At 43.6% G+C, this 13,541-nt stretch overlaps 1 protein-coding gene across 8 annotated transcripts in view; it reads left to right on the plus strand.

Annotated features, from left to right (window-relative positions):
• The window catches only part of Dgki (diacylglycerol kinase iota), a 445,999-nt gene that overhangs the window by 189,042 nt on the left and 243,416 nt on the right, over nt 1–13,541 (plus strand). For all 8 annotated transcript variants that reach the window (XM_040728459.1, XM_040728462.1, XM_040728460.1 and 5 more), the window contains exons 4-6: nt 1,005–1,079; nt 2,377–2,433; nt 8,888–8,953. In XM_040728459.1, coding sequence (XP_040584393.1) covers nt 1,005–1,079; nt 2,377–2,433; nt 8,888–8,953 — 198 coding nt within the window. The remainder of the gene's footprint in view (nt 1–1,004; nt 1,080–2,376; nt 2,434–8,887; nt 8,954–13,541) is intronic.

Consider the following 13,541-nt stretch of genomic DNA (forward strand, 5'->3'; position numbering starts at 1 on the left):
ATTATGAAGGCCGCTCTTCCTTCAGGCCTGTCTTTGTAGAGGGCCAGGCTCATCCCTAGCAGAGCTTCCAGATGATGCTGGCAGGAACGACATCTGGAGTCCACTCGGTCATCTGTCTGCGGGCACCATGTTTGGGTTTTTGATTGTTGGAGACAACGCAAGACCCCAGGAAGCTTTGCACTGTGAATTCATATGTGTGCCCAAGGTTATCGAGGTCACATTTTATGATGCTTAGGAGCCAGGCAGATTGCATGTGCTGTGGCCTAATTGACAGGCCTTGCACAGGTCACTCACTCACTGGGTATGGGTTTTCTCATCTGTGTAGCAGGGATAAGGACTGTCTCTACTACATAGGGCTGTAAAAGTTTGGTGAGTTATCAACTGTGCCCATGAGGACAGAGCCTGTCATCTTACTAGGCATGTCTGCTGTCCTTGTAGCTATTTGCCATTGCTGCTGCTGTTGTTGTCATCTGAAAGCACACTTGCAATGTCCCACCTGAAGATATGAGTAGAAACCCGATTGACACAGTGTAGATTTGTATCCAGAACAGAAACCTAAAGCGAGGAGCCATTGAAATACAGCCTCTCATAGTAAGGATAGAATGCTTGATTCATACGTAGGACGTAAGTAAGAATGTTGCCTCTGTCCTTCAATGGTACAAATGAAATGTGTGAGAAGTGTTGAAAAAGTTATAAAGCTTGAGGACAATGCTTTCGTTGTTCAGCTGTAATGCTGGAAACTAATGTAACAGAATAAAGAGCTTGGCTTATGTGACAAGCCCCGTTTGTAACAGTTAGTCTTGTTGTCATATTTGGAAAGGCTATCTAGGTCACCGTTGTGTGGGTAGGTAGCTACCTTGACATGTTTAGGGGATTTTCAATTTGCTCAGTAACAGAAGTAATTACAATTTTGCTTGATTCCCGGAGTCTCTCTTTCATAGCAGGGAAGTCTCCAGAATAGCTCACTAACACATCTTTCCTGTATTTTGAATTGACTGTTGTAGAAATCCGCTCTCAGGAGGAAATGCGCGGTCTGCAAAATCGTGGTCCACACTGCCTGCATTGAGCAACTAGAGAAGGTAAGAGAGCGCCACCTGCTGATGAATGTGTTCAGTGCAATTACTTGCCAAGCTTCTCTGTCAATTTCTAATCTTCTAAAAAAAAATGGCTTTAACAAAACAACAAACCAAAACACAAATGAAACTGTGAACTCAGTATGACTACCATAATAACCATGAAAAAGAAGCATGAGAATGTCACTCATCTTCTTGTCTTCCTAAGTTTAGTTTGATACTATGTTGCTGTGTTGGCTTTGGGGAAAGCCTAGCTAGCACACACCAATCCTCTGCCTCTTCTCCCACAACGTGTTTCCTTTAAGGGGAAATATGCAATAAGCTTCTTAATATCGAAGCTTCCATACATCTCCCTTTGTGAGTTCACGTCTTCCTAAAGTAGCTCTAAGGGAGAGAGCCAAGCCATCTGAAGGCGGCTCTCAGACTCTGCTGCAGACCTCATGGGCAGCATTGGTGTTTTGTTTTTGCTGGCGCAGCATAAACATGTGGCTGAGCTGGAAGGGGCATTCCAAGGGTGGCGTCTTGTCTCCCGACATGGATTCCGAATAGTCTGCTTGTCAACTGGGGGGAGGGAAGGCCTCTGTTAGAGAGTCACCTGCTGCTGTCATTTGTCACTCTTACTCCGTGCCCAGGTGAGACCCTTCGTGGAAGCTGTATGCTCTTGCTGCCGTTTGTAAACACAGTGGGGCTCTTTTAGCTCCGCGCAGTATTGAGCGTCACCAACACCAGCAGCTGCTGTCAACTTACGCCCTACAGCCGTGCCTGCCGCTTTGAACGTCTTCCTTCTCAGTCTTCACTCTGCTTCATGTTATACAGGATCAAAAGTGGCTGCAAGGACGTCTCCCAGCCACAAAGCATGGCAGTGCTGAGGCCCTACAGGGAATATCTGTGCGTGTGTTCGAACGGTTATCACAGCAGTTAGGACCTCTCTCGGGTTTATGCTTTCTACTTTTAAAAAATCTAGCCCAACCAGATGGGTTTGGCCGCCACATGCTTTATCTTTGACTATGATTTCTTCCTCAAATTCACAGGCTAAGAGCGTCTTTTTTTTTTTTAAGTTAGATTTCGTCGACGAGAACGCAGGATCACGGGCTGGAGGTGTGAAACCGCTCTGCAACAATGTGGATTATCTAGTGAGATGCTTTAAGAAGACTAGGAATAGACTAAAATAGATGGTTAATTCTTTGTGGGTTTTGTTTTACAGTCTCAATGTCTACTGCTGCTGATTGTTTTTGGTTTCAGGTAATTCTATACAACCTGATGGTTATTGCTGACATTTCATGCTTTTCTTTTCAAATTGCAGATTAACTTCAGATGTAAGCCAACGTTTCGGGAAGGCGGCTCTAGATCACCAAGAGAAGTGAGTTTTGTGGATCATTTCAAAACCTGCCTTGAACTCTCATGGGTACAATGAACCCCCAGGGGTTCACCTGGGGTTGACAAATGAGTTCTTTCTTCCTTCCTTACACAGCAGTTTCTTCTTGATATACCAGTAAGGACAAGGACTCTCCAAGTCCCTTCAGCACACCGCTGAGGTCTTAATGAATTAAACAGGAAAGTAGAGGTTGGGGAATGGTAGAACTCAAGGGGTAAGAAAGCAAAATCCTTCCTTTGTCTTTTGGTCACTTTCTTTTGGGGTGGGTCTCAGCTATTATGGAGGTGAGGGACAGCAGTTACTGGTTACCCATGTCCATGCCGGAGTCTTCAGAGCCAGCCTGCATGCTGTGTGACCCAGGGTAGTTTACCTGTTCTGCCTCTGCTGCTCTCTTTACCTGGGAAGCAATACACACATCCACCAGAGGAGGAAGTTAGGTTCCGTGCTCAGAACATCTTATAGCCGACTTGTGAAGATAGACTGGAATGGAGAGCAGTCTGTGTGATGATGGGAGGGTGAGGGGAGGAAACAGCTTGGACACAGGACTGCTTTTGTGTGGAGGAGAAACCTACCATCGTTCAAAGAAAGCAAGAGGGTGTGTGTGTGTGTGTGTGTGTGCGCGCGTGTGTGTGTGTGTGTGTCTTTATTATTCTAGGCAGTCTGGAACCAGGCCCCAAATTGTACTCTCTAATCCCCCCCCAAAAAAACCTTTCAAGCTACAGAATCCATCCTCCTCAAGGGCAGTGTGGTGTGCCCTGGTGCTGCCCACTGTCTCCCAAGCACTGTTGGCTTCCAGTTCCTCTTTACGAATAAGAATTCTTGGTAAGTGTGCGTCCTCCACTTCATTTACATTCCTAGTGAGACAAGTTTGAGTTCCACTTAGAGATTTACCCCTTGGAAACCTTCCCAGCCAATGTACTCCTCAAATCAGCCCTGTGTCTCAGTGAGAGGGGGAGGGCAAATCGGTCAGATGAGGGGCTTCCTGGAAGACGTGGGCAGTGTCTGACTCTTTCAGGAGGTGTCTAAGGCAAGGGATGAGACGCGATAGACACAAAGCCTTCTAGGCAGAAACCACAGCGGTGCACAGGCGCAGATGAGAGCTATTAGTAAGATGTGTGACTTGGGAGATGACTAAGAACTAGACAATGGCAGTCCCTGCAAGCCAGGCTGGAAGTCATCAGGGATTTGGAAGTGGGCATTACTCTATTAAAATAGAATATATTATGCTGACTGCAGTGTGCGGAACATCACGGAGTTCAGGGCTGACACTGTTTGGTATGCAGAGACAGTCTGAGCAGCTCTTGCCATAGACTGGTTAAGAAATGATTGCATCTGAGCTAAGAGAAACACGGCACGGTGAGTTTAAAGGAGACAAATTGGCAGGATTTAGTGAAGGATGGGTTTTGGGTGTGAAGGCGGTGGTCCTTAGAATAAGTTAAGCTTCAGTTGAGTAAAACAGATTAGGTTTTGGAAGAAGATGACTTGAGAATGAGGCTGACCTGGGGATGCCCTGGGGAGGTGATGGGTTTACTTGTAGAAGCGTCAGGATTGAGCTGTCCCCTTTGCCCCGAGATGGATTTGCCCAGTACATATGTGTGGTGTGTTTGTAAAGAGTGGTAAGCCATCTGTGAATGGGTCAGCACATACAGAGACTTTTACTGTGGGACTAGAAAAATGCGCGTAGTAGGTATAGAACATGTGTGAGCGGGCTGAGAAGACAGCAGCCGTTTGAAATGTACTGAAGAAGAAAGATTATATAGGCATGGCAAGCTGGGGCGCACTTGTGGCGTCAGATATCCAGGAGGCTGAGGTAGGAGGATTGCTTGAGCTTAGGAGTTCAAGGGTGGACTGGACAATATGTGAGATGATGTCTCAAAAACGAGAAAGTGGTAAAAGAAGCACAATGTTCTATTATAATGAAAAGGAGAGGATTGAGAGACAGCGGGGTGAGAAGAGAGATAGAGAAAGCTGGAGGTGGTTGTGGTCGGGAGAGGGCACTGCAACCCTTCCATGAACTGGGTTCTCCCGCTGTGCAAGATGGCAACACGGGCTGAGAGAAGCGTAGAGACATGGTGGTATTGTTCCGCCCTTGGTGCCGTCCTGCCGAGTTGCAGTGCTGGCTGGGAGGTCACTCAGTGAACAGCTCAAATGAAGATGTTTCCCTTATGAAGGTCACAGGGGCACCTTTGTGTTCTTAAATTGGGGGGACTGAACTTCCGACCAAGGGATGTATGTCTCTACCATTGGTTTCCTACCCCTCTCTATATCTTTCTCTCTACCTCTCTCTCAGTTATAACTGTAGGTGAAATGTCTCTGTTGCAAGCCTCAAGCAATGTTTTCCTTGGCTGTAATACTTCTTTTCTCTAAAACTGGATTTTTCTACGGATGTCTCGTCAAGGACTCGATCTCTCTTCCTTTCACGCCTTCCGACCCCACCTGCCCTGTCTAGAATATTCCCAGCAACTAGTGTGTTGTAATAGTTTCCAACTGAAATTCTAAAAGAAAAACACTAGCGTTCCTTACCTACCAACTGTGACTTAGCTGCTGCTCTTATGTTCAGTTCAGTGATCGTGGCTAAGGTTCCAGGCACTGGTATCTGTACGGATTATTTTTAGCGCATTAACCTGCTCTTGTCTAGTTCATTTAGTCCGTTTTCTGAAACTTTGTCTGTCACCGTTGCTAATGATCATAGGAAATCCTGTAGGTATTTTTCTGTCTTATCCAGTCTCTCAAGAATACTCGAAACATTCACACTATCGTTCTTCTCTTTTGGACTTTCCCCCTTCCTTGGCCCTCCCTGTCTGAGCTCAGGGTCCCTCCCCCAGCCTCTGCATCTCTGCACACCCCCTGGGTTTAGCACTTGTTTGTATTATTCTCTAGCCTCTGCCTTAGGGTCATCAGGAGAGCTGACAGCCCCTGCCTTTATGTTTATCTTCAGTTTATATACTTGAGATTCCATTTGACATGTCCGCTTACTATGTCATGGTCCTCTGAAATACAATAGATCAAAATCCAAACTATTATTATGGCCATAAAACTTTTTTCCCCCAATCTATTTTCACCTCATAAAATGAGCTGTCCAGTTGAAGACATATGGTGAGTGTCGTATTGATTCTTGCTAATTTGTCAGTCCATTTTATTTATAAATGTATTTCACCTCCATCCACTTACCTGCCTGTCAGCAACTTCAACTAAGGCATGGATGTTTCCCACCGTGATCACTGTGGTAGCTTCTCCATGATTTTCCAGTTGCTTCCTCCAACCTACCCATGACTTAGGGAGCATGGGCATCTTTTACTAACAATCAGACCAGGACATTTCTCACTGCTTTCTTTCTTTCTAAAGACACGTGTAGTCTGACCTTGCGTATGTCTCAGCCCTTTCCAGCTGCTGAAGGAACATTCTCTAAGTTCCAGAGGCATGTGACAAGGTATTCCCCACTCTTGGATACTTATGTCTTCTATGCCAGTATTCCAGATCTTTTCAACTCAACCATCACATCCTCAGAGCTGGTCCTAGTCAGACCCAGCTGCTATAGCCAAATACTGTTGACCCTTTCATTAACAGTAAAGAGGATGTTCTTTAAACATCTTTGGTGGCTGCAGAGTCCAAGACCAGAGTGCCGGCATGGCATCCTGCTGGTGAGAGTACTCTTGCAGATTTCAGAGTATTGCCTTTCTCGTCATTGCATGGAAGAAAGAAATCCAAGGGTCTGGGGTCCCTTTTATAAGGCACTAATCTTATTCATGACAGCCCCATCCCCCCTGACCTTCCTTTCCTGGCTACAATTTCTGGGTTTAGAATATCAACATATGGCTATATGGGGATAACCCACTAGCCCATGGTAGAGCTCTTCACTGTTGACCCCTATGAAGAGCAAGCTTAATCAGTTTTGCTAAATACCTTGTCCTGTTCATTCAGATCATGTTTTATGTCATAATTATTTTTGCACATTGCCATTGGCTTGTCTGACAGTGTCTCTCTCCACTAGTGTAAATCCCAGGGAGTGTGCATGGAGTTAGTCCCAAAATAATTGTGCCAGGACATAGATGGACCAAATAATCAATGAGTATGTGCAGCCTGCATGCTTATGTAAGAATGTCCATTTCTTGTAAAATTAATCAGATCTCTTGGTTTATGAAGGGCTTCTGAAGATGAAACATGTGACCATGACTTACTCGAGTTACTTAATTAAGGGACTTTAAGTCATTCATTCAATGTAAATGAAAGAATATTCCTGTTGGAATGAGTTTGACCTGGGCTCAAATCCATCTCCACTGTTTTCCTACTAATTGGTAAGAGTCTGAAGACTCAAGACTGCTGGTCACTGAGTCCTACCTTTGTAAAGCAGTTTCTTAATGTGTATTTGCTGGGCTCCTATGTTGTGCCTTTGTGAGGTCAGTTTTCTTATTTATGATCTATAGATAGATTGGATTATGATTTCTAAGATTTTTTCAAGCATTCAGTGAATCATATTTTGAATTGAATTGGTTGTTTGAAAGTAACTGAACAATTATGTTATGTATTTTTGCCCCCAGTACTGAATATGAACCTTGAAATAATGCATCATTGATATTTTAATACCCATAAGTAATAGCTTTTTCTTTGCCCAGTGCTTGAAGTGGTATATAAATAATTCAGAAACTATGATGGTCAATAGAAAGATATTGTTTTAGAAGCATTTGTTGGCCTTTGTAAGAAAAATATGTCAACAGTCAGATATGCAGTGTAAGAATCTCAAATCTAATGCCAATTCTCCAATGTGAGATATATGAATTATGGTTAAAAGAACACAGAGTGAAAATTTTAATTTCAGCCAAACAGTTCAGGAGCTCTGAATAAGTGTATAAAGAAAAGAGTGTGAAGAATCTGATTTCAGTCTAATAATTTAGAAGATATGAATACCATTTAGAAGAAAATGGTATGAAAACTGAAAATCCGTGGCAAAAAGGGTTAGAAAAAAAGAGTGATTTGATGGTAATGGGTTTTCTTTTCCTTACTGATGAAGGCAGTTGACGGTCTTCCTTCTCCCAAGTGGTAACCACATGTTTTAATTGTCAGATAAATAAGGGATAGTATTATATTCAATTCAAGAAACGTTTATTGATTATCTACTTAGTTTCAATGATGCTTAAGTTGCAGAATAAATTTGTATTAGGCCTAAGAAGAACTCTCAGCAGCAGGATGTGTGACATCTCAAATCATACAGCTAAAGATTTTAGGAACTGTGTTAGCTTCTCCTGTGACACCAGTTTTAATAAGTGTAATCAGTTGCTTTATCTATGCCCTGACTTCTTCAGTTTCTTATCTACTCCTTGGAAGGATCGTCTTATTGATGTCTAATGGTAGAGTCACATGAAGTCTAATGGTCTAACGGTCGAGTCATGTTTCCCATAAAGTTGGGATTTGTTTTTTATATCATAAATGGACTGAGCTTTGGGGTGCCATAAATCTGCTTGCCAAATGGTCTGTGTTCTGGTACAAATGATCAACTCAGCCACCTCACTTATAAGTCACTGTTGGTTTGGGGGAATTATTGGTTTAATATTTTGAGTGGAGCTTTCACTAGCTAAGTGATCCCATGAGTCAGCTGTGATTCCTCATAGATAATTGCATCCAATTCTCCCAACATTTCTTTTCTTAAATTGCTAGTCACTGAGTGATTTGAAATCTCACCAAGTACAGACTTTTCTCTTAACATGAGGTGGTAGTGTTCATTTTCCTTCAGTTTTTGCTAAACTAGCAACTTTTATAGTAAATGTTTCTATGCCTTTTAACCATTATTTGACATATTTATATATTCAACCTTTCCACACCTCACTGCCATTGCAATTGTTTATTGGAATGTCATGAGGGAGCAGTGAATCTAATCTTTCAGAGGAGAGAAGCAGAAACCCAGAGGGAGATAGGTTTGGTAGGGTGTGGCACATCCCGCTGTATGAGGCATTGCATGTGCACTGTTTCAGTTCGATTGGAGGTCATCCCTTCAGCTTCTCCCCCTCAACCCTTCACCACTCTTTGGATCTTCCTTTTATGAGCCACGGCCATCTCCCAGCTGAGGATCCTTCACCCCATTCACAAATCTACATGGGCTTTACTAGGAAGAAGGTGCAGTGAGTGCCTTCTGCTATGCCCTGCCCACTGGAATGGCGAGGCTGGAGGAGGTGGTCAGCAGGATGTACAGTGCGAAAGATTGCTGGGAGTGGACGATGAACTTCATTTATTTTGAGTGTGCTCATGAAAATTGTTGGACAAGTCATACCTACATGCGTTTGCTTGTGTGCTTCCATGGGTTTGGGTTGTAGCTTATAGAAATCTACAATCCTAGACACCATGGGTTTGGATTGTAGCTTATAGAAATCTACAATCCTAGACACCAAATGATGAATACCGAGGATTACAAATTAAGACTTATTCATTTGTCTTTGTTTCCTCGCAGAACTTTGTGCGTCATCACTGGGTCCACAGGCGGCGGCAGGAGGGAAAATGTAAGCAGTGTGGTAAGGTAAGGGCCCAGTCACCCATGGCTACCTCAGCAGGCTCCTCAGGCCTTGACAAGCCGCCAAGGTAGATGAGTCCTGTCTCTAAATGTGATGTCTCCTGCATCTTTTTTTTTTCTTGGTAGGACTTCTTTCTCTGGGTCTCCTTTTCGGTTCTTCTAGATGTCTCTATAGTCAGTGAAAATATAAATAAAAGGAAATGTTTTTTTTCCAGAGTGATGGCTACATTGATACAAGGACCTGTTGAATTTTGAAAAAGGAAGTTTGCCCATTTGGTTACGTCACTGGTCCATCCTATTTATTTGATCAGCAATATCAAACAAACAAAAACATTAAAAGATAAAATAAAAAGAGGGTGGTTTAGCTGATTCACAAGTGTGGACATATATATCATGATAGATAACTTTATGCAGACTGTCTAGAATACCACACAGTCTGAAGCCAGAAATACATTGCTTTCTAGAGACACTGTTCAGTCTCTGGTAAAAGATGTTTTCTCCAGTGGTGTTTCTGTTCACCCCTCGGGATTCAGGGATTCTTGAACAGTGGGGTGAGGGTAGTGGACAGTGTGATTAATGCCTTAAAATGCTGCACATTCGCCATTGGGCTGACCTCAACTTCTTTGAGACGCAGCTTTTCCCAGTGTACAAAGACTGACTTTAGAGATGCTGTGGTCTGCTAGCACCATGAAACTGTAGGGCTCAGCATGGATTCTGCTGAATGGTATCAATAAGAAACAGATGAGCAGTCAAGATGTACTTTTCCAGAGAGTGGTATAATTTGGGAGAACAGGGAGAGGTTGTGGAAGAAGAGGCTGATGGCAGGGTAGCTAGTTGTGGAGTCAAGGGTGTGGTTGTGGCCATGCCCCAGTGAATACTTTTCTGTAAAGGAAGATGGTCAGCTATTGGTTGGATGGATTCCCACAACACTTTCCTTTCTTTGGAAAAGCACCATCCTGGAGATCTCTGTACCTCACACCACTCAGCAGTTCAGGTCGCAATAGAGTCGGAGGAATTTTCATTTAATGAGAACCCATAAACACGATGTCTTTTTGTGAGGAATATTCTCTGGAGCCATATTACACCTTCTTTGTAGCCTCCTTTAATGGTGGCTTAGTCAGCTAGCAGGGAAGTGCTGTACTCTCTGTACCCTACGATGCCGTGGCCTCGCCTCCTCTGTCCTGTGCTCTTCAGCAGCATCCACAAGTGCTCACAGCTTGCTGAACAGCATGGATATCAGTGGACACATCCTGGTCCATCACACAGTGTTCCCATAAAAATAGTGCTGCTGTGTTCATCTCCTGCGTTTATATTCCTGCTGCCTACAAATTCTTAGATTTGGGCAGTTATGAGATGGATGCTTTTAGGTGTGTGTTTCCTTGATGGATAATAAATAACTCTCTGTGGATTCCAGCTTCTACCCTAGACTGGAGGCAAACTTATGTGTGCTTCCATTTACAAAGGAAGGCATTGAAAAGCCACGTCAAGTCCAGGTGCTTTACGTAACTTCTATTAGTATTGTTGCCAATTCTTGCACTTTCTTAGATTCTAAACCCTACCCAGCCTCTCCCTTATATACACACACACACATACACACACCATCAAAAAGGGAGAGAAAGAGAGAAAGATAGAGAGAGACAGAGAAAGAGAGAGAGCGCGCTTAGAGGAGAGAAGAGGATGGAGGGGAGTATGTTTCATAATTACTCCTTGGGGTAGGGTTAAAAAAATAAGCACTTCACTTGGGGAAACTTCCTTATTTGTGTAAAATTTTGTGTGTGTCTTCTGGTGGGTTGTAAACTCTGGGGATTTTAAAGGAATATTAGTGAGCTATCAATGGCTTCAATTCTACTTTTTAATTCAACAATAAAGTAAATATTTGAGCCTGAATGTGCATTCGGCTGTGTGGGTATGGTTGTTAGTGGCTATCTCATGGGAGAGCCCCTGATGCAGTCGCATAATTCTTCAGCATGAGCTGAACCCCAGCCTACCAAGTGTGCAACCACGGTGTATAGGTTTACATTGCCATTCGCAGTTCTGAGTTATGAAAGAGGCAGAGTGGAGGCAGAACAGACATGGCATCACACTCAAGTCGTTCAGTCTGATGAGTGCGTGATACATAAGGAAAGTATTTAAAATGCTGTGGCGAGAAAACCATGAGAGATGGTGAGGGTCCCAAAGATGACTGCTGACAGGGGACCAAAGAGACTGGAGCCTGTGAGGGTCGCAGTGTTCACCAGCTGAGATGTCCTGCCATGTAGGGACATGCAAATCTCCATTTGCTTCCAGTCAGCAATGGCCGAAACCAATGCAAAATAGAGCCCAGGGCCAGTCCACTTAGGCCAACTTTGTATTATAGGATATAGTGTCTGCCAACCATGGTTAAAGCCAGGATGCATGATAAGTCTGCCTGTAACTAACTATTTGCCATCGTATCCACCGTGTTCATTCAACCCAAATGCACTCAGTAACCAGTTGTCTAAAGTTCTTTAGAATGTCAAACTGCAGAGGAAAACTATAGTAATGAATACAGCTGACTGGACCCTCCATTCTTTCAGAATACCAGGCATTTAAACCTACTTACTAGTGTGTGTAACTTCAGAGACGTGCTTGTCAATCACAATCTGAAAACATATCTTTCATTTCTTTGTTTGAGAACATAAAAAAATTGCAAAAAACCCCAGCTGCCTTTTAAAATTCGTAAGTCAATTTTTTAGATATTTAATATTTTAAAGTATTAGGTACAGTTTATAGCGTTTTAAAATGTTATTTATATTTTATGTGTAGGTGTTTTGCCTGCACATATGTCTGTACACCACATGTGTGAAGCACCCACTCACAGAGGCCAGAAGAGGGTATCACATTCCCTGGAATTGGAGTTACAGACAGCTATTAGCCCCCATGTGGATGCTGGAAAGTGATCTCACCAGCCACCAGACATCAAATCTCAAAAAGCAGTTTTTCATACTACAATTCTTTAGTTACACTTGGGTCTGGAGTTCTGCTGCTTTTCAGTTCCCTAACTAGACAAGACACATCAGTATGAATGATTTGCTCATGGACCATATACTTTCCTGTGTATGCACTTCAGATAGTGTTAAATATATAACAGGAAAATGTGAACACCAATCTTAGATTATAGTGGATACTGTTAAAAAAAACAAACAAACTAATTGGAGATGAATCTGAGGAGTAGTACGTAAAATACATACTTAAAGGACACATAATACCTTTTGCAATAGGCAGATGAGAGGGTAATTGAAAACATTCCATGGGGATACAGTTGAGATAGAACCCTGAAAGGGATGATAGATTGAGAAGTGATGGCCAATTACTCTCAAGGCCCATTCTACAGTGATCTGGAAATGTGTGTACCAACTTTGCGTACACTCTGCTGGGTTTGGAATGACGTGCGTGAGTGAGTCTGTGTGCACTCGTCAGGCAGGTTTTGTTGTTCGTCTGCCAGTGTGTTTGCCCTGCGGTAACCAAAGTGGCCTTTTACCGCTAGCCCTGGGGGCGGGACAAGGGTATAAATGCTGTCTTGAGCTCTCCGCTTGGCCCTTGCCAAGAGAAATGTGAGAAGCCTGGCCTTTCCCCTACCTGTAGCTAAGAGCAAGAGACAATGGAGGCAGTCGCCATCTTACTCTTCACTACATTAGGTGCAGCGCAGAGCTGCTTCCCGGTGTCCTCCTTACCCCCTGCCTACTTCACTTAGTGATGTCACTTGGGTTCCTGCAGGGAGGAGGCCATGGAGGCTGTAGTCAACGGGTTCAAGGTTTCAGTCATGTAAAACCAGTATGGTCCCCAGGATCAACAGGGTTTGTGTTGGATCCGTGACATTTTGCTAAGAGGGTTATGGAAACAAACTTACTCCCCCACCCCCCTCCTTCTCACCCTTCTTGGTTTCCTTTCTTCCTTCCTTGCTTTTTGTGGTGCTTGGAATTGAACCCTGAGCTTCAGGCCTGCTAGGCAATCATCGTACCACTAAGCTACACCCCCAGCCTTTATGTAAGCTTTCTTACTTCTGAAAATAAAGCAGGTGGGAGAAAGCTTTTGGAGGCTATGAATATGTTATTGGCACAGTTTGTGGATCTGGTTTCACAGGTATATGCTTATCTCCACGCTCATCAAGTTGTATATTTAAAAGCTACAGCCTTTTGCATTTTATTTGCATCACAAAAGCATTGAAAATAAGGAGACAAGATGTTCAGGGTTTTGCTGCACACTCAGGTGGATATATCCTTTGGTTTCACCCTGCAGAGCCATTTTGTGGTATCTACTCTTCCTTGAGGTCTCGGGCCTGTCAGTTTCCTCGTAGGTAGAGTCCGTGAAGTACCACGGTTGCTCCAGAATCCTTTGTTCTTTCTTCCATAGTTACCCACTCTCGCATTCCCTTCTGTTTGCTGGGGCCATTTGTGTGTGTGAACTCAAGTCACCGTATGTAGAACAGAGTCTAAAACTGCAGGGCAAAGCCAGCATGGAAACGCTTCTTGATGTCACAGCCATTGTCAACTTCCTTCCTTCCTTGGCTCTTCTGATGCCAAGGTGCAGGGTCCTGAGACACAGGTCCTCCCCACTTTTGATGGGTGTATATCTT

Source organism: Mesocricetus auratus, unplaced genomic scaffold, assembly GCF_017639785.1.
Source record: "Mesocricetus auratus isolate SY011 unplaced genomic scaffold, BCM_Maur_2.0 Super-Scaffold_100019, whole genome shotgun sequence".
In the NCBI taxonomy this organism is placed as follows: Eukaryota; Metazoa; Chordata; class Mammalia; order Rodentia; family Cricetidae; genus Mesocricetus; species Mesocricetus auratus.